This window comes from Excalfactoria chinensis, chromosome 6 (assembly GCF_039878825.1).
Source record: "Excalfactoria chinensis isolate bCotChi1 chromosome 6, bCotChi1.hap2, whole genome shotgun sequence".
NCBI classification, from domain to species: domain Eukaryota; kingdom Metazoa; phylum Chordata; class Aves; order Galliformes; family Phasianidae; genus Excalfactoria; species Excalfactoria chinensis.
This window is the reverse complement of record NC_092830.1, coordinates 20,747,454-20,768,136: the sequence shown is the minus strand read 5'-3', so window position 1 is coordinate 20,768,136 and position 20,683 is coordinate 20,747,454. Positions and strand designations below refer to the sequence as shown.

General features: G+C 44.2%; 1 protein-coding gene across 8 annotated transcripts; it reads right to left on the bottom strand.

Moving 5' to 3' along the window:
- Window positions 1-805: 805 nt before the first annotated feature.
- On the bottom strand, window positions 806-18,162 carry ABCG2 (ATP binding cassette subfamily G member 2 (JR blood group)). Of its 8 annotated transcripts, none has more exons than XM_072339681.1 (17): window positions 17,062-17,249; window positions 14,699-14,747; window positions 13,930-14,216; window positions 13,342-13,401; window positions 12,026-12,140; window positions 9,824-9,976; window positions 8,766-8,923; window positions 7,717-7,868; window positions 7,310-7,426; window positions 6,210-6,475; window positions 5,591-5,673; window positions 5,154-5,243; window positions 3,677-3,801; window positions 3,165-3,319; window positions 2,737-2,826; window positions 2,051-2,160; window positions 806-1,153 (listed from the first exon to the last, which is right to left on the bottom strand). In XM_072339681.1, exons 3-17 carry the CDS (start codon window positions 14,211-14,213, stop codon window positions 1,006-1,008), a joined length of 2,106 nt encoding a protein of 701 aa, XP_072195782.1. In that variant the 5' UTR covers window positions 14,214-14,216; window positions 14,699-14,747; window positions 17,062-17,249; the 3' UTR covers window positions 806-1,005. The 8 variants fall into 8 exon arrangements, with proteins under 8 accessions (XP_072195782.1, XP_072195777.1, XP_072195784.1 ...); XM_072339676.1 differs by having other exon boundaries at window positions 13,930-14,213; window positions 17,062-17,223; XM_072339683.1 differs by lacking the exons at window positions 14,699-14,747; window positions 17,062-17,249 and adding an exon at window positions 18,140-18,162 and having other exon boundaries at window positions 13,930-14,213.
- Window positions 18,163-20,683: the final 2,521 nt, after the last annotated feature.

Here is a 20,683-nt window from a genome sequence, read left to right as displayed (position 1 = left end):
GAGGGTCTCCATGAAACCTATAAGCTGCTCTCCTTGCTAAAGCTGCTGGCATCCAGCAGGCTTCAACTGCAGGTACTACAGCTGAGCTAGGTGTCTTTTTCAGTGCAGCCTTAAGATCTACTATACAGAGATGGTGCTGGTAAACAGGAAGTCTGCTAAAAAAAGATTTGCTACACAAATACTTTTTTGTTAAAACAAAACAGTTTCTTAAGTAGTAAAAGGTTTTTTTTGTGTTGTTTTTTTTTTTTTTTTTCAAACATTACAACAGTATTATATTTCTTACTCTTAGGTGCTATGGCTTATATCACTGCTCTTTAGATCTCATCAATGTTCCAACCCCTGCCCCGCAGCAGCTCAGGCTGCCCAGTACCCCATCCAACCTGGCCTTGAATGCCTCCAGGGGTGGAGCAATCAGCTTCCCTGGGCTGCCTGTGCAGTGCCTCACTGCCCTCCGAGTAAAACATTTCTTCCTCCTACTCCACTGACATACCTTCCATGGAGTAACTACAAGAAGCATAACCGCTACTGCCTGGCACTGAGAGCTCATTCTCCTTACAGACTTCAAACCTGAATGCATCTCCAACACACTATGAATGGTCTTTGGTTCCCCTCAGGCATGATGGGCACTCACAAGGGGCAACATATTAATGCATAAATGTGTTCAAAAGAAAATGTTTCTTTCTGCCTATTTCCTTTACACATTAGTCACAGCAGCTCTACAATTTGGAATTTGATAAGTACCTAAGGAATGATGAGAATATTCTTACCAAGGACAAAAAAAATAAAATAAAATAAAAATCACCTATAGAATCTTAGAGTAATACATTTCTTCTTAACAAACAAAACCATACAATTATATGGAAATCATGCTCCAGAAACAATGGGGCAAAATTCCCATCTTAAGTCCAGTAAAGTCAGTTGAAATCTTTGGCAATATCCAGTAGGCTCTAACAAGCTTTGTAGTTTTAAGACCTGAGAAGCTGTAAAGCAAGGCAACACAGGAATTTATGTGAACTTTTTCATAAACCGGAGTTTGAGATAGGCAATGAGGAGGAAGATAATAGTCATGCATAAAAGAGCCACTATGTTTTCCCACATTCCCATGTTAGTAGGTTCGATTCCTTGGCTGATCAAGTAATCTTCACCAGAGCACCTGCAAAAAAGCATGGGGCAGAATTTGGTGTTACTATGTTGTGCAAGGTACCATAGGTCTTCAAGCAGTTACTTTTCCTGTTGCATGAAGATTCCTCTACCCATAACTGCAAAACAGATGTGGCAGAAACAGACTAACTTAATCACTTGGGGAAAAAAAAGCTTAAGGGACAAATCTGTTTTCCTGGTTCTCATAATTCTTCACATGATCCCATAACATGCTAATTGTTGCTCACAGATAGTTAGCAGTTTGAGTAAGCTGAATAAGCCTCAGAATCACATCAAACTGTGATATGCACAATAGCATTTAGTTTCACACAGCAATTGCTGGAGGCCCATAGTAGGAGCTTGAGGTCCAAAAGCTGTAGAAAGTCTTCTAGTACTCTTCCTTCCAATAACATCAGTTTACCAGTTCTCTTCCACACGTCACAGCACTGGCACTGCTACAACTCAATGAACAAGCAGACAACAGCATTTCCAATAAAGGAATTGGTTCTCTGCTGTACCTGCTGCTCGGTTAGTACTTACAAACAAGATTTGAAGGACAGGCATGTTTCTGATCAGAAGTCTGTTTCCCACTGCTATTGTGGTTGTGTACACATTTTATTTCCACTGATAAGTGACTCTGGGATTTGCTTAAGAAAACTGATAACCCAGGGCCATGTTATCAAAGATAAAATTTAGCTAACATGCCTGTTTTTAGAAAAGGTTTCATCCCTACTTCACTTTGGGTAAATGGCTACGTAATCCTAAAACATATTATTTTTTGACAAATTCTTGAAGAGACTGGCTTGTGAATAGTTATCCCGTGAGTAATATAAAGTTCTGAAATAGTCTGGCTAGTCTTTAAATAAGCTGTTACAATTCAGACCCAAGAACCTTTATGAGGTAGACGTACTTTACTCCCGAAACAACTGGTGGACAAATGGTTGCATTTCCCACAGACTCTGTAACATTTGGTCTGTCACCACAGAAGTAGAGATCTCTAAACTCATTCACTTGAAGAGCCTAAGGGAAAAGGAAGGTGTCAGATTTTTCAGAGATAGTGATTTGGCGCGCTAAAGCTGAAACAGCTCAAAGGAAACTGATAAATAAAAGATATGTGTCATCGGTCTTGGAATCATATGTACGTTTTAGGTTTGAACTGAGTGACTCAGAAAAAAAAAGTTCCCAGCCCTTATTTTGAAGCTCTTAACTACTACCTTTCTCAGGATCTGCTCCAAGTTCAACATGCAGGATGGTCTGAACCTGTGTCTTCAGAGTTATTTTTCAGTGATGTAGCCATGTATTTCTGTCTTGCCAGCTATGTGTCCCCATTTATCCATTTCTATCTGAGTTCATCTGCACTTTCAGAAAGTGTCTGCATGCAGACAACCCAGCACCAGCACACTGAAGCAGGAGGACCAGTCAGTCAAGGCAAGGAGTGAACTGCTCCCTTGCTCAGGTGACCTGGGCTAACTGTAATCTTAAGGAGCACTTCCACATTCAGCAACTGATAAAATACCTCAGTGATGCCCAAACTTCTCCAAGACACAGCACTGCAATTACTTTACCTACAGGAGACCAGTGCTACATTCTACTCACAGTAAGGCCATATCGAGGGATGCTGAAGTACTTGAGCCAATTAAGCCAGCCCATTACAGAAGGGAGGTTTACAAGGAGGCCAGAAAAGATCTGAAAGAAAACAAGAGACTAATGAGTCACAACTCAGTAAACTGCAAACACTGCATAGATACTATAGCAGATATATAGACACACTGCAATAAATGAATCTCTCTCTCTTCATAGTATTATGCCTATGATTACAAGCTGGCAGAGGTTAAGTCTTTGACTACAGCAACAATAAAATCGCAGGCACAAGGCTGATGAGCTACTGGACTGCAGATTCTCAGCATGCTTAAGGCTGGCTCAGTACAAGAGACAGTCTTCTCAGTATGGATCATAAAGCCATCTGTGCTCTGAAAGCTGTTTTGTCCACCAGAGTAGCACACACCCTTACAAGCTGTACTTACAAGCATCAGGACAAAACAAATAGTGATGAGCAGATTGGCCACAGCAACCACTTCCATCCCAGCACTGATAGCCAGAGACATGGCTGTAGCAGTGTAGGACACCATTACCAGGGTCAGCATGAAGAAGAAGAATCGGCCTGCTACAGCTTGAAATCCTGTCAAGAAGCAGAAAGAAAAATGTCCAAGAAGAAGCCATATCACAAATCCCAAAGGAGGGACCCTAGGACTCCCACACAGAAAGCAAGAAGAAAGGCTTAGCTTGGAGTTGGCAGCAGCTGTGAATGCTCTAAAGGTCCCAAAGAGCAATACCAAAAGACATGGACAAGCAGGTCCCTGTCTTAAGATTGCTGGTCCCTCTGCCCCCAACTCCTCAGGAGTTATGATGCCAAGCATTTATATCAGTTGAAGGTTTAGACTGTTTTAATTTATAGATAGAGGAATTAAACTCCAGCTAAGTGAGATATCAAATGTATTGAAAGATGGCAGGTTCAAGGGAAACATCAATTCATTACCAATCATCCAGTAAGTGATACATGAGAATATGATGGCTGGAGCAGTTCTCATAGGCAGCAGATCTCCTAACATCAAGGCCAGGAAGTAGGCAGACACACGATAATATCCGCTGGTGTACTGATGGCTGTGAGGACAGGAAGGAGGGGAGTTGCACAGATTTAGAGCTTATCTGACAAGCAAGCTCAGTAACGTGTTTGGTTTATCCTGATTCAGTTTCTGTTCTTTCTATCACTGTCTCCACTATGTGCAAAGTTGATTATTTCCTCTACGCTATCACTTCCCACTCTACAGCAAAGGCTGATCCAACTCATAGACCCATGTAGTGATAGTGGGAGCAGTGTGAGGGAAATGCATGGAAAGTTATGTGACAGCTAAACAACATATTGGGGAAAAAAAGCTCCAAACACTTTGTTTAAAAACAAACCTGAATACAAGAGAAGAGGAAAGTATCAGATTTATTAACTAGAGAAACAGGTCATCCAAAACTCATAGAACTGTTTCCAAGAAAGAATGGCTACCAAGAATGGGAAAACACCTTACAGACATCAACTCATCTCCAGTTCACAGAGCAATCAAATGTCACAATGATTGCTTTGCTGCTTATTAGAGCTCATGAGAAGATTCTGTAAGTGATAAGATATCAAAATCCCCACTGACTCAGCCAATAAGCGTAACAGAATGGCAGAAACTGTCAGCATGGCTGAGACTCATTTCCGAGCAGCCGTTAGGGAAAATGCCAAGCATGAGCAAGCTAGGGGCAGATGTACACACATCAAAACTAGCACTCACAGAAACATTGCACTCATTTTCCAGGCACAGCTCTCTAGTTTCCTCTTTACTGCACAGCATGTGTCTCTTGCTCTTCTACACCATAAGCTGGAGGCTATTCCAAACTATGTTTCTGACATACATACATACATATATATATATATATATATATATGTACTCATTTATTTATACATGCTTATTTACATTCACACACATACATAATGTATTTAATACAGATGTGTGCATATACATAGATGCAAGTGTTTTTTTTAAGAGCTCTTATAAGCCAACTTCTTCTGATCATCCTTTGTAAAGAACTCTCCCATCATCTTTGCAGAGTCTTATCACTCTGGGATCATTGCAAAACACTGTTTCAACCCTGCCAGCAAAAGGAGAGGCAGGATCCATGCAGGATTCTCATGCAGACTTCAAAAACAGACATTACCAAAAATGAAAAAGACACTTTTCAGTAAACTACAACACAGCAAGCAAGTAAAAGCATTTTACTCTTTCCCTCCTTTCGTCACCTCTTAGCATTTCAGCTACTTGTTTTCCAGATTCATTTAGCGTTTCTATTAAATTTTGATGTTAGAAGAAGAAATGAAATCTCAAGTTCTGTTGGGCAAAAATCTTTTTGGTTAGCCTATAAGACATCCCTCCCTCCCCTCACTGTGGGGCAAGAGAGGGTCTAAGAGCATCTCTACTTACACAAATAGTTTTTTATCTCTGATGAACAGCTCAATTGCAGAGACACTGGAAAAACACTGGTTTGTGGTGACAAAAAACAAGGATCCAACCCTAGAAAGCAAGACAGCAGTCCAGAAGTGAGGAAACAGCCAACATCAAGTCAGTAGGTCTCTGCATCTACCCATAGAATGGAAATATTTAACCGTGCAACTGTAGATCTTATCTGTAAAGCCAGGTTTATTCCTTTCTCATTTCCTGCACATCTCCTTCATACATATGTGCAAACTCAATGGAACTGTGGTCCCTCCAGGACCTGGGGCAATACCATTCTGCACTGCATTCGAGCTGGTGAACCCAACTCTCCTCTGCGGTCCAGGCAGAGCCCAAAGCCTTCCCTATGGCTAAAACCTGTCTCCTAGAAACAAGGAAATAAGCAAGGTGTGGGTTTCCAAACTTACCGATTCTGAATGCCACTATCATCCAACTTTACTCCAAAAAAAATGGCCCCCACAACCAAGGCTAGAATTATAGTCACTGCAATCTAGAAGTGAAAAGAAGATTGGGGAAAAAAATAATAATAAAAAAAATAAATAAAAAGAGTCCTTCAGATGGATAAATAGGTACAAATCACCAGATAGTCAATAGGATTTACACAGGGTTTAAAATTCACATCCATCTCAAATTGACCTCTATGACACAGTCACTATTAGAAGCCTTATGCTAAGTTTTCCCAGTCTATCCTTTTCCCTTTTTTTCTTCCCCTGATCTTCTTTGGCTAGTAAAGGCTAGCAGAAGCACGCTACAAATTACCCAGCTTGAAATGTCAAGTGAGCCACAAAAAGAATATCACTCTGGAAGCTGCCCATACGAGTCAGATAATAGCTCATTTTCCCCACTCCCTAATATTCAGTGCAGTAGTCCTGCTGAACTAGAATGGAGATTCTCTTTCAAAGACAACAACCTGAGTGGTAGTGGCACATGACTTTCTTGTTCCCCCAGAAAAAGACTGTTCTATACACTGCAGTCTGTGAGACTGAGAGCAGAGGAAGTCAGAAACTTCTACTAATTGTTACCAACCTGTGCAATCGAGGCTTGTGGGTTCCTGATGAGGTTTTTCAGGGAACGCTTGGACACCCAATACAGCTGTGTGAAGAATCCATTTGCATAGGTAATCTCATGTCCCTTCTTAGATATTTTCCTCTTCCTTCCCTGTTCAAGTTCCACTTTCCCCAGTGCTTCCTTTGTGCTCTCATATAGGCTGGAGTTGAGATACTTCTGGTGTAGCATGTCTACCACACTGACGGACACATTCTCTTCTACTCTTCCATTTTCATTGCTCACTTCTAAGTAAGAAAGACAAGATACATGATACCCCACGAATGCTTACCTCCAGATATGGCCCATCAACAGAGGTCCGCTCCAAAGGCTGGATGAAAATATAATTGGAAATGGCTACAGAATTTTCATCATTCAAGCCTTAGCTCTGAGCTTATGAGGCTAGTTGAAATGAGAAGTTCTCCCTGCAGTTTTAATCCAATCTAGCTCACCGTCTGCCTGTTCTCTGTGGCACAGTTATGGCCACAGTCATGGAAAAAGCCATTAAAAGCCTTCACTAAATTTTAGTGAAATCAACAATTTACTTTGATCCATTTCCCTATCCTTGAAAGGAACCATTACAAACACTTTACACTCCTTTATAATCCTTCAGTCACAGAAAACTGAAAGCACTCCCAGAAAATATTTCCCAGCATTTCAGTCACTGTATTGCTAGAAGACGTTATTCTCTTATCTAGTTCTAGTATTTCTTGCTGCCACAACAATCCATTACTCCCATGCCTATCTGCCCTCTTCTCTGCAGAAGTTCCTTACATGACTGAAACCTGTCTTCACTCATCAGTCTCCTGGGAATAAGCAATTCTAGTTTTTTCTGTCTTTCCTACATGTTTTGCAGACTAATATTTATCATTGTTAACCTATATTATTGAAAGAAGAAAAAAATCCCTTTTAAAGTTATTCTGAGATATTTAAAGAAGCCCAAAGCAAAGTAAATCTGTTAGCAAATAAAGACAGTAAAGTGTCCTTAGGTTGGAGCAAATTCAGAGAGTAAAACTTTGCCACCACCACATGTAGCTTCCCTTCTACAAAAGCCAATGGTGAATTTCTCCTTGTCAGTTTACCTTTTCCTCCATCTACAGGGTTGTGATCTTCCTTGCTTGCTGCCACAGCAGTTGAATCACCATTTATGATATCAAGGAAGAAGTCAGCTGGGTTGTTAAATGGCTCACATTCATATCCTAGGAAAACAAAAAAACAAACAAAACAGAAGAATAAATTTTAAGAACCCGCACAACACACTTGTACTGCACAGCTCCTATGACTGCATCTGGAAATTCACTGCACATTCCTTTTATTATTTCCCCCCCCCCCCCCATTCTAACCTAACACTGTTCAGATCATTTGTGTACAACCTATAGTATCACAGTGATAAAACAGCACAAAAGCTTGATCCAGCACTGGGATGAGAACCCACCCACAATTCAAACTCAGTAGCTGGTGACCTTTGCTCATAGCACAGAAGACTTACCAATAGAACTAAAATACTCCAGGGCCTGTTTTGCAGAACCATGGTAAAGCACTTTACCCAAAGCTAATAATGTCAGACTGTCAAACAGCTTGAATATGGAATAGCGAGGCTGATGGATGGAAAAAATGATGGTTCGGCCTCTTCTAGAGAGCCTGAAATAGGAACAAAAATGATCTCAAATACATCACACTTCACATTTCAGAGGTCATACCAGCTAAAGCAAAAAGCAAGTGTCTGAATCCAAGTAAGACCCAATAAAGCTCTAGTTCCCTCTTCTCCCACACTGTGTCAGATACTGCCTGCAAGACCTTCAAGCATCATTTCAAGAGACTGTTGCTGTAGTCCAGCTAGAAAGCATATGATGTTCTCTGTGGCTAGCAAAGGTTAAGCCCACTGCCATATTTACACTGTCCTTAATTTTTTTTCTGTAGCAAGCTTCAATTTGACTAACAGGAGAGATCCTATTGTATCCAATGGCATTGCCAGGCTTTACGCAGCAGGCTAGGGAAATCTAGCCAGTTACAATTTCTCTTAACTCTTCTGCTGTTGATTTACTCTCTACTAAAGAGAAAACTAGTTTTCTCGCAGGTCTGTCAGATGCACTTCCAAGTGCTTTAGCGCTGATGCTCAAAAAGTATCCCTGCTGATTAAGTCCCTCTGTCCACAAGCAGCAGAGTAAAATGTCCCCTCAGGCAAAATAAATAAATAACATGCCACAAACCCAGAAGGAGCGTTAGGAATTCATTCTCATTATGTGAGATTAAGACTACAAGGTTTGACCTCACAATCTACCACTCTCTGTGGCAAAAAGAAGTTGTCCAAGCTACATCTGCTTTTTGGGCTTCAATCCAATGCGTGCTGTCAAAAAGATACCCATCAACCTCAAAAAGCCTTGGACAAGAGCCAGATAAAAAGTCTACTACAATTCTAGTAGTCTAACTGTTTAAAAGAAATTGTAACTATTCAGTTGTAGCAGCATTCATTTTTCATATAATAAACATGAAAATTCCAGTGGAACTCTGGGAAAAAAAAAACAAACCAACTCTTACTTCTTCAAGAGGATGAGGACAGCATTGGCTGTGCTGGCATCAAGGCCTGTAGTTGGCTCATCCAGAAAAAGCACTGGTGGCTCTGTGATGAGCTCCATCCCAATGTTGGTTCTCTTCCGTTCCCCTCCAGACACTCCACGAATCAGTTCGGTTCCTACCTACAAGCAGAAGTCATTTGCAAGGATTTGCTATGGTGTTCAGGACACCTATGAAAAGCAGCCCTTCAACAGTTCCATCACAGGGCCAAAGCAGATGATGGAACTGACTTCGAAGAGCACTGTGAGAGACTGGGGAACAGTAAGCAGATAGTCTCAGTTTCAGAGAAGCTTAGCAAATTTGACATTAGAAACAAGGGTGACAGTGACAAGAAGAGGAGGAAGTTTTACACTCAGAGGGTGGTGATGCACTGGAACAGGTTGCCCAAGGAGGTTGTGGATGCCCCATCCCTGAATGCATTTAAGACCAGGCTGCATGTTGCTCTGGGCAGCTTGGTCTGGTGGTTGGTAACCCTGCACATAGCAGGGAGTTTGAAACTAGATGATCACTGTGGTCCTTTTCAATGCAGGCCATTCTATGAAGAATAACAAGGCCAGAGCATGGGTAACTTTGGTATCCAGGGATGACTTTCATGGGTAGCTCACCTGCTGCCCAAGTGAGGCAAGTAAAGTGAGAGTAAAAATGAAGCTAGGAGAAATAAGGTCTGCACAGAACTTCTTCATCACATCCCAGCTTCTCATCCCTCACAGCTGTCAGTGCTGTGAAAACAATTCCCTCGTCTTGTCCCACAAAGGCAGGAAGTCATCAAGTAGATTTCCAAAGTGCTATGATTAGGCAACTGTTTTCCCTCTGCTTATAAAACACATTGGACGTCGTCCCAAATCCTCCACTTTTAACAGCAAATATGCATACCTCTGGACTCATTTCATGTGTGTAGCATGGTCTTGTCTGGTTCCTGCTTAGCTGAGTGCAGCTGCACTACATAACTGCATGCTGCACAGAGTCAAGCAGCTAGTTCCCAGAAGTAGTACGTTTCTGAGACAGTTATTCTCACTGCTCACCTTAGCATCAGCCACTTTGCTTAATCCCAGCTCGCTGATTATCTGTGTGACTCGTTCTTCCTTCTCTTGAAAGCTGATGGAGCTGGGGAGCCGCAGGGCAGCAGAGAAGTGCAAGTTCTCTCTCACTGTCATTGTGCCCATGACAACATCATCCTGAAACCAATATCAGTAGATAGGTGAAAGCCTTGTTCTCAGCTACCTGACTGGGCACCAGAGTCCCTGTAGAGGTAGAGTCACTGGATAAGCTGTTTGTGGATCACGGGGAAAACTGGGCTAAGTCATAGCCCCTGCTTCAAAATGTACAGGACACAAAATTCAGGATTGCTCTCTAGCAGTCAGATGGAAGACACAGCTCTACAGGCTCCCAGCTTGTGCCCAGCACCACCTCAGCATGCTTTTGGGCTCAAGAGTTCATAATGCACAGTGCATCATTTTGCACTTTCCTTACAAGGCATAGGAAGGCAGAGCAGGGAGCTGTTTTTCACTGCTAGTGTTCAGCATTCAGGTTGGAGACATTCAAGGAGTCACCCAAGTCTGCTCAGTTCCCAGTTACAGGCTGTAACTTGCTGAGGTCACAAGCAACTGCTGAGCCCAGCTGCCAACAAGTTCCTCCCAGCTTTCTCCCTGGTCCTCAGAAAAGTAATCAAAACTATTGCACCAAGAAGCTCCACATTTTTTTCCATCTTTCAATTATCCATTCCTCTTGAGCACAAAACCTTACTCCAGTGTCCTACAAAGCTTCAGCAGTCATGTGCATTTTGACTATGAAACAGATCTACCCAGCTGACAAACATGTCTACACCAACCTGGAACCACTATAAACAGAGCTGATGCTAGTTCCATCAAGAGCTCCATACCTCTCCATCACCTCTGCTTAGGTATTTGAGTCAATTCTTCATTCCACCATGTAGTGGTAGAAGGGACGCAGCACTGGACAGCTGCTGAGAAACATGCCTGTTAATCAGGTACCTCTCAGATCTGTGGAACTACATCCTTACTTGCAAGGCAGGTGTAACACGTGATTTAGCAGGTCTATATGCTCATCTACATAAAACGGATGTATGCATTTATGTCTTCAGTTGTTTTTTGACACTCTGGGTCATCTTTATCAAGGGAATCATCATTATATAGAGAACAGTACACAGGGGTAGGAGAAGAGAGCAACTGTTTAATGTCTTGCCTAGTTGCCTTTCATTTCAAGGTTTGGTTCATTTGCTTTAGACAGCAGACAGATGTCCCAAACTGGAGCCATCTGCAAGAAACAACCTGGCCATTGATGAAACACTGAGGATTCAGGGATCTCTACCCTATGGGATGAAGACTCAGTATCAGTCTTGTTATGCATCTGCTCAAAAGCCCCTGAGCTGGCAGCTTGCAGTAAAACTGCCTATTTCCTATTTGTCTGCAGTCAGAAGTCTGAATGGTTTTCACATTTGGCAGTTCATACACCTGCCAAGAATCCCATCCTCAGCTTCTCCAGGGCTCTGAGGTTCTATTATTGGTCCAGGCCCCCACCCACTTCCGCAGATTCATCTGGCTTTTCCTGTCCGAGTGGAACAAAGCTCTGCCTCAGCTAGCCAGAATCAGAGGAAGAACAGCAAGGGTCTACTTACTTCCTAGAATTATTGTCTAAGAGCTGCTTTAGAATTTTCTAAGAGATGTTAGGTGTTGAGAGGCTCCTACCACACAAACTCTTTTTTTTTTTTTTAACTATTAAAAAAATTAAAACTTAACTTTTATCTTTAAAATCTTTCTTGGAACTTCAGGGCAGAGCCCCAGGAAACAAGCACAGTGGCTTGGGCACCCATGTGGCTTTAGCAGGACCAACACCTTCATGCTTTACTTGGAATAAGCAGTTTGACCCTCTGCCTTTCAAATCACAGGAAAACACTAACATCTGTTACCAAATTAAGTCTGTAGAGATCATTAAATATTATCTAAACTAATAGCTCGTGCTCTGCTCATCTTATGTGACAGAGCCCTGCCTTTCTTCTTCAGAAGCCATTCCTGTCCCACCATAGTGCTACTTGCTCACCAGAGAAGATGCCATCTCTCACCCATGAAGCACTGATGAGCTCCCCCACCAGTAAATCCCTCCTCTCTTCTCATGGAAAACATTTTTTCAAAGCCTTTCCACCAAAGCCTATGTGATGCTATCCCTCCCAAGGGCTCCCAGCCTCAACATTGAAGGCAGTTACTCACCTGCACAACATATCCTGAGATGCACTTGAAGTTTGGAGGTTGCGGGTTGCCATCTATGAGCACTTCTCCAGACAGGCCTGCTGGGTCCTTTCTGGCAGCCAGCACATCTAGCAGACTTGAAACACCAGGCATGAGGTTTTGCCATGACAACTGTTTTATCTCAACTGAGCAAGTACCACAAGTCAGCACTGCAGCTACAACTGCTGCAGTACAAACATGGGGCATCCTCTGCTCTGGGGCCTTCTGCAGGATTCTCATGTGCCAGGTATGCCACAGCAATTCTGAAGTACTCAGACCCTCATAGCTGCCAACCCCCTGCAGACATTAGCTTGGACTCCGTATTAACAGCTAACCTCAGAGACACACACAAAAAGCACCCTGCCAAGCAGCTGCAGTCTGCTCTCCAGCCAGTGGAGCACAGAAGAAACTACTTTGATCTCAAGGAAATTAATCCAAATGGGCATAAACAAGACTGGAGTAAAGATTAATTTTATAAAATCATTTTGTTTTAACATATGTCTGGATTCTCCTTACTACAAATTAGAGGCCAGACTGTCTGCTAGCTCAGTGAACACTGCTCTGACAAAGTCTAGCACTTAAAAAAAAAAATGCTGGCTGTCTCCTAGAGGAGAAGATCAAGGATCACAACAAAGACACACCTGTGTGAACCCTGGCCATACTAGCCTGTCCCTGACCTTCTCAAAGGAAGAGTGACGCAGCACTCTTTTACTGTGGTTACACAAGAGAGAAAACAACATCAGTACTGGTTGGAAATAGCCTGAAAAGTATTCTCTGCATTTTCATCCAAAGATTCCGAGCACAGGCACTTCACATCCAGACCGAGTGATGGATGATCTACAACAGGTATACTACAGAATGACTTAACACTCTACTTCTGGCAGCCGTCAGAGTGGTCTGCATCTCTGAGGAAGTCTTGCTGCAGCAGCTTCACAGCTGACAACTTCCCTCCCAACCCTGAGAGAGTTTGCCCCAACCCCCACACCATGACAGGTCAGCCTACACCTGAGCTTAAGTCAACTCCTGTTCCCCCAGTATCTTAACTCAGGTCACCATCAAAAGTGACTACAGTAACACAGACCACAAATTGGAATGATGTGGCACAAATGCAGGACAAGAACTCCAGCAAAGCTGACATCAGAGGGACAGGACCTGAAGTCAAATTGCATCACTAGACTTCCTGCAGGCACACAGAAGTCGGAGCCCGAGGATCCCTCATATCCTCTCCCAACCCTAACAGTCCCACATCCCCTTTGAACAGCTGACTGGCCATTTGAAGAGCAAAAGGAAATACTCACGAAGATTTGCCACTCCCTGTTGGCCCCAGGATAGCATTCAAGCCTGGCTTCATAATACCACTGGAAGAAGGAAAGAGTTATTTCCAAATGGAAGACTGTTCACATGTGGGTCATAGTAGAGGTAAGGTGTGAACAAAATGCTGTTGGAAGGAAAACTTCAAGATTATTAAAATCTTCTTAAATCTGGAATCAGAAACCATTTTTCTTTTCTCATCCCAGCTGCCAGTCAGAACAGAATCAGAGCTGTGCACAAAAAATAACCTACAAAATACAGAATAGGAGTTGTCTTCTTGCTGAGTTTGGTCTGGAAAAGAAGAAACAATGGCTCTCTGTTACTCACTTCCTCCCACCACCGCTCAGACCATAGTTAAGGAAATCTTCAGATCTTCAGGCAAAAGTGTTCACACAAGTTTGGTCCCAATTTTCTTACATCAGTGACTGACACTGCTCCAATTATATCCCAGCTTTTATGTCTAAAGCATGTTAGCAAGTGCTCACACGAACTGGATCAGGAAGGTGACGACATCACCAAATCACAGCAGCAGATTAATTTCCACCCACCGCTATTTTGGTTAAGCATGAACTTACTAAACATTATGAAGGATCTTCTTTTCCACAGTCTTCCGTCTACATAGGAATCCACTGGACTGCTTAACGGAGTACTGGATGTTATGGAAACTCACAACAGAGCCTCGAGGGGATCGAAGGGAATCTCGTGTTGGAAGAGATCGTTGGAAACTGCTTTCTCCTTCCTCTTCTCCAACAGAAATGACACTATGATCAAATGTGTTTGCCATCACATCCTTGTTACTCAGGTCAAACTCAACCGCATGAGGGTTTTTGAGGTGGCTGTTGTTTTGAGCAGTTCCCATCTACTGAAACAAAGAACACAAAAGCACACATGGAAGAAGACCAGTCAGACAAGACAAGATCTTCAGAAGGTGTCCTGGAAATGTTCATGCGCACTGTTCCAATCTTTATGTGTGCCAAGTTTCCAAAGGGATGGACATCCATGCTGGGAGACATCCAGCAGCCCCCAAAGGGGCAGGAACATTGAGAACAATACACACAACCTTTAGAAACAAGGCATGGATGCTCTCGAACAAGAGATACCAGCTCAAAGAACATCTAACGAGCAAATTAGCTCATCTGTGATGATTACTGTCTTGCTTAACACAGTGGGGTCTCCAAATACATGCTGCTACTCTTAACCTAAAGAGATTGAAGCTCCCTTCCATCATGCAGAACATGTTTACTCCCCTACATACACCATACAGTGAAGAAAAGCAAAGTACAAACGTATACTGCAGAAAATTAAATATGGTATTTGTTTGCAACCACAGGGTAATGTACAAACCATCCTGATTCAGGCAGATAAGCTGCTTCTGTAGCTTGGGATGAAGCACCTGGAAGAGAGGACATGCAAATAGCAAAGGGAAAGAGCTGTTCTTCCTGCCTCTGCATCAACCCCTGTATAATAAGTGGTGTATCAATATCAGTGTAACCATTAACAGGCACTTAGCAATGACTCTATTAGGAGTGTCCTAGCAACAGAGCTCCTCTGCCAAGGGGCTGCTTCTCCTTCTGTTGCTGTAACTGACTGAGACTAACCACAGAATCACACAGAACTGCAGGGGTTGGAAGAGACCTCAAGAGATGGAGTCCATCCCCCCTGCTAACGAAGGTCACGCAGATAGTCATCCAGACAGATCTTGAATATCTCCATAGAAGGAGATTCCACAGTGTCTCTGGGTAACCTGGTTCCACTGCTCCATCACCCTTACTGTTAAGAACTTCTTCTGCATATTAGCACAGAACTTTCTCTGTTCAAGTTTTAGGCCATTACTCCTTGTCCTATTACTACACACCACCAAGAGAATCCTGACCTCATCCTTTTGGTTCCCATCTCCCCTCATACATTTATAAATACTAATCACATCCCCCCCCCCCCTTAATCTTTTTTTCCCTCAGGCTAGACAGACCCAGGTTACTCAGCCTTTCCCATCATATAGGAGATGCCCCAGGCCCATTATTATCTTCATGGCTCTCTGCTGGACTCCTTCTAGGGGATCCCTGTCATTTTAAACTGGGAAGCCCAGAACTGTACACAGTATTCTATGTGGCCTCACCAGAGCGGAGTCAAAGTGGAGGACCACCTCCCTCAACCTGCTAGCCATGGTCACCCCCGGATACCATCAGCCTTCTTTGCCATAGGGGCATATTGCCGGCTCATGGGCAACCTGTTGTCCACCAGGACCTCTAGGTCCTTCCCTACAGAGAACAAGCATGAGTCCCATCACTTGTTTACAGAAGTTCAAAGTTGTTGCACGAGAAAAACTTGGAAACCCTGCAGCCCCTAAGTTCTGTAGTTCACACCCTGCCTTTTAGCCAGGTGTCTCTGCAGTCAAAAACCTTGCTATCCCCTTTCTAGACAGCCGCAGCAAGGAAGAGACAACATTACATGCCTTTTCCAGAAACTGAGCACAACAGGTTACACTACCACAGAGCAGTCTAATCAGTTACTTCGCTTTTAGCTCCCATCACAAAGGTGTTTCTTGGAAAACTTACAACGTTAGTGATTCTGTGGAAAGCCAAGGCTGTCACCAGGCTAATGAAGAGCAAGGAGAAAGCACTAACATTGCACAAAAACTCCCACTGCTGATTAGATGGGCTTTGTGGGAAGGCAGATGTATCCCACAAGCGATACTTTCCCTTCCATCTGCACCCACAGATTATTCTTTTTCTATTGCCCACACTTCCTTCCTCCAAGGAAAGAGGGCGTGATAACCAGTGGGACCAAACAATGCACAGAGTGGAGCATTGATCAGAAAGTGAAATGGTCATCACTGTAAGAAACCAGAGTTCCAAAATCCAGATTTAAAAAACAAAACAAAAAAAATAAAATAAAATAAAAAACAAAACAAAAAAAATCAAAACAAAACAAACAAACAAACAAAAAAAAACCACAAAACAGAAAGACAGACAAGCAGACAGAAAGACCCTGGGCTGCCTTTTCCTATCATTTTAAGCCACTTGAATACAGTCCTGAGCATCAGGTGGCCCTGCCTGATCAAGCAGGTCTGGACCAGACTGCCTCCTGCCATCCTCAACCGTTCTGCATAAGCTCAAGAAGTTGCAGAGGTTTTCATTTCTGTTTAAGTAAACGAAAAGCAGTGAGGAGGCAAAGGGGAAGGAAAAGATGGAATGGTTGTTTAACTTGGATACAATCCCATACTTGGAGGCTGGTCATTCCTGGGAAAACCATGCTTGTGGGAAGTATGAAGGAGCTGCTGGTTACATCAGCACAAGGCAGCTTATATATGGGAAAGGTTGCACAACACACTGGGAAAAAGAGACAGGACAGCCCATGACATCAAGGGCAAAGACCTGGTTAGACCTTTGAACATCTGACTGTCTTATAAACCTCACATCTGTTCCCGAGAGCCAGGACCTCTGTTTACAACACCATAAACCCTTTTATATGTGCTTTTGCAAAGTTACTGATAAGCACTGACAAGCTAAACCACTGAGTGACTACAAGCTAGGTTAAAAGAAGGCTGAAAGAAGGGTGGAAAATGCTCAGCAGAGGCTACAGGTGGGCTTTGGCAGCTGCACGCCGTCCGCAGCCACCCCATCCCCACCACCCCGCGACTCGGTGCCGGTACCGCCTGCTCGCAGCCCCACTCAGCAGAGCCCCAGTTGGACAGCCCACACCGTTACCTCCGGAACCCGCGGCGCTCCGTGCAGTAGATATGAGGCTATGGTTGCAGTGCTGCCTCGGCGGCGTTTTATAAGCGGGTGCGGACGGCGGGGTTACATAAAACGGCGGCAGCGAAGAATACTCGGAGCTGTCACGCAGCCCCGCCGACACGTGGGAGCTCTGAGCTCAGCCCGGCCCGGCCCGATCTGCCGCGGCTGCGCGACCCCCGGGGCGGTGCCGCCGGGCCGGGCCGCCCCCCGCTACGGGGGCCGGGAGCGGGAGTAGACGGCGAGGGAGTCCGGTGGAGCCCCCGAGCGTGGGGATGCTATGGGCTGCGTCGGATAGCACTGTACCCTCCCCGGGGGAGGAGGAAACGGAGAGGTGGAAGTGGGGTAAACGCTTCGCTTTATGCCGCAGCCAACAAACGGCCGTCGGGGCCTTGGCATCTCCCCGCGACATCCCCCCGCAGAGTGGGCGGCATCCCCGCTCTTCCCCCTGCCCTTCCTGTCTCCTTCCCTACGGTGGCATCCCGTCGGCTGGGGCAGGGACCGGCCTGGCGGTGCCGTTCTCCGAGAGTGCTACCCGGCCGGCCTCACCTCTGAAGCTGTGTGCTCCGAGGCTGTGCCGCAGCTCCCCCCGGGTCGCAGCTGTCTGTCGGCCGCCTCTCGTGTTCGCGCTCCGCGTGAAAGCGAGACGGTCGGATTTCCGCTGGTTTGCTGTCTGTTTCTCTGCAGCCGCCTGTTCCCAAGCACTATTGTCTCATTATAAACGAGCTCGCCCGCCCCAGCCTCCGTGTTGGTGTGAGTGCAGGAAAGGCCCCGCTTTTATGGTTTATACAGATAACTTATATCAGGGTTGTCATGTCACTCTCTGTATTAATTACCTCCGACCTGACTGCACTCTGCAGCTCTTGTACAATGTTGCATTTTCCTAACAAATGCTCTTGCTAGATGAGTCCAAAGCTCAGATAAGCAGAAGCACGCATATGGCTACCCAATACATACCAGCAATAAAAAATCCAAAGGTTCACCTGTCCCTGTCCTGATACCTGCCTTTCCCCAGACATACCGATGCAGTGGGCAGAACAGATGCCTGTACCTTGTGCAGCTGCTGGCAGGAGTCAAGAGCCAGGAGGGTTTGTGAGGATACTGAAAGAGGTGTGGCAAGGGCCACGGGTACACTCACAGTGCAGGCATACTGAATAAGGATGTTATTTTCAGTCTTTCTGTAGCGCAGAAGTGGACTTAAGTTTGTTTTCTTTGCATTTTAACTTCCTCCTTCGAGGAAAATCTGCCTACATGGAAGACTTTTGCCCTATTACTTCACCAAGCATGCACATTTCTCTGTGTGCAAGTGTATCAATCCCAAACGTCATGGAGCCCACAATGTGCTGCAGTGGCAGCCCTTCATCATGTGCCTGGGATAGTGAAAAACAGACAGTTTGCTTGGGAGCAGAGATAAGTTGCTGTGATCAGGAACTTGCTTTTGCACTTGGTGCCTGCACATATCCTGACAGAATAGAAATGGAGACCCAAGGGATGGGAAGGAACCAGATCTGACAACTTAAGCATCCAGATGGAGGCCGTGGCTTTCCCCCACCCCGTTTCCGAAGCAACAATCTTTTGGACTTCCTCTGGGCTTCTGGGCTTTTCATCCTTAGCATTCATCTCCTTCCCAGCCGGTAAGTCTGAGAAGAAGGGCAAATGCTCTTCCTTGCTGTGGGCACGTGATGTGCCACCACTGCCCTCTTACTTGTGACCACAGCAGGGAAATTGCAAATGAAGCTAGCAGCAGCAAAGAAATAGGAAGGAAGTGTTTTCCAACTATATCATTTTACTGACCTAGTTGATTTAAATCATACTGTTGCTGAGTCAGATTTCTGCCCATAGAGGAGCAAAAACCAGTGGCCAGGGCTGTGCTGTGAGACACAGCACGCCTAAGGAGAGCCCCATGTGAAACACTGCATTTTTCTGTCAGGGCCTCAACATCCTCTGAATAAAGGATTTCTTCCTAACATCCAATCTAAATCTCCCCTCTTCTAGTTTTCCCTTTGTCCTGTCATTACTAAACCATGTAAAAAGTTGATCTTGTAAGCTTCCCTCAGGTACTTGGAAGGCCACAATGAGGTCTCTCCAGAGCCTTGTCCAAGCTAAATAAGCCCAACTTCTTCAACCTTTCTTCATATGAAAGGTGCTTCAGCCTTCTGATCATTTCTGTGGCTCTCTTCTGGACCCACTCCAACAGCTCCAAATCATTCCCACTTGAGGCTAATTTGAACACTGCTCCTTTCTTACAGAATCTGGTCACACTAGACCATCTTGCATGTCCCACAGCACTCAGAATGGAGAAGTTACTAAGTACCATGAGTTCCTCTTTCTGAATGTTCTGGCCTCTTCTCTCCTTTTCACAACCTGAGACACAGGATTGCAAAAAACATCAGTTTGCAGGTGGTGATGGGGGTTCCCTGGAGTCCAGCTTTCCACTTGGTCCAGGTCTTGCCACCACACAATCAACACATGACTTTGTTTAGCTGAATCACCAGTCAAAAAATTTTCAGCTCTGTTTCTCTGTTACTTTCCTTAGGATGATGTTTTCCTTGCCCCAAGAATCCAGGTTGTTTTAATCCTGCCTAATGCTGAATTTCATAAAGCTCATAAAACATTTCAGGGACCCGAGCCAGCAAGAGTGGATGAGAAACACGTGCAGAAGGAACTGCATGCTCATTACTATTTTGTTCTCTACTGAATGAAACAAGAAGCAGATCCTGAATCTCACCGTGCAAAAACAGCTATGAGAACAATAGAGACAGCAACATTAGTCATTGTGCATGTGAGTGAGGAGCACTTCCTAGCTCTTCTTTTCCTAAAGGAGATGCCAATAAACCATTCTAAAAAAACACTCCATACAGATGCACACAGATGTGCTGAATTGGCTGCAGCTTCAAATTCATCACCTTAGGCACAGAAACACTTTTCAGCTTGTCTTTTCCACCCTGAGAGCAAATTGTGTCAAAGCTGGTGCTGACTGGCCTCCCCTAATTAGTTAAAGTGCTGCTCGCCTTGGGGAAGTTGGCTTTTGGAAGAGTTGAAGATGGCGTAGAAGAAATCTGACTTTGTCAAGTTTTGTTAATCATTTAGTCCTTTATCTGAATACATAGTAGCACTAAATCCTTAGCTGGTTGGAGATAAGAGAGGATTCAAGCAAATCTAGGAAGGAAATTAATACTTAACTAGTGCACTGCATTCATATATGATGACTGGCAGAAAGACTGGCTAAACAATAGGATCACTAGAACTGTGTGTGTTATCTGCATAAAGCAGATAGGCAGAGATAAAATATCTGAAGTCTGCAAGTATCTAGGGGATCTAAATAACCATTCCACTCCTTTAGAAGTTAAAAAGTTAACATCATAGGTGTGCTCAGATATTTACAGCTCCAACTCGCTGCTGTTAGCAAGGCTACAGGGTTAGCATAAGATGAACAGTGCAGGTGTAGAGAGGCACTTCTTTCCCTTCCACTCTATAAAAATGATGAGAGGGATATAGGACAGGCAGAGAGAGCAGAAATGATAAGGCCTAATGAGAAGGGTAGAAATAGTAACTTAGACCAGGGATACTTCTAAGACAAGCTATGTAGCAGCTA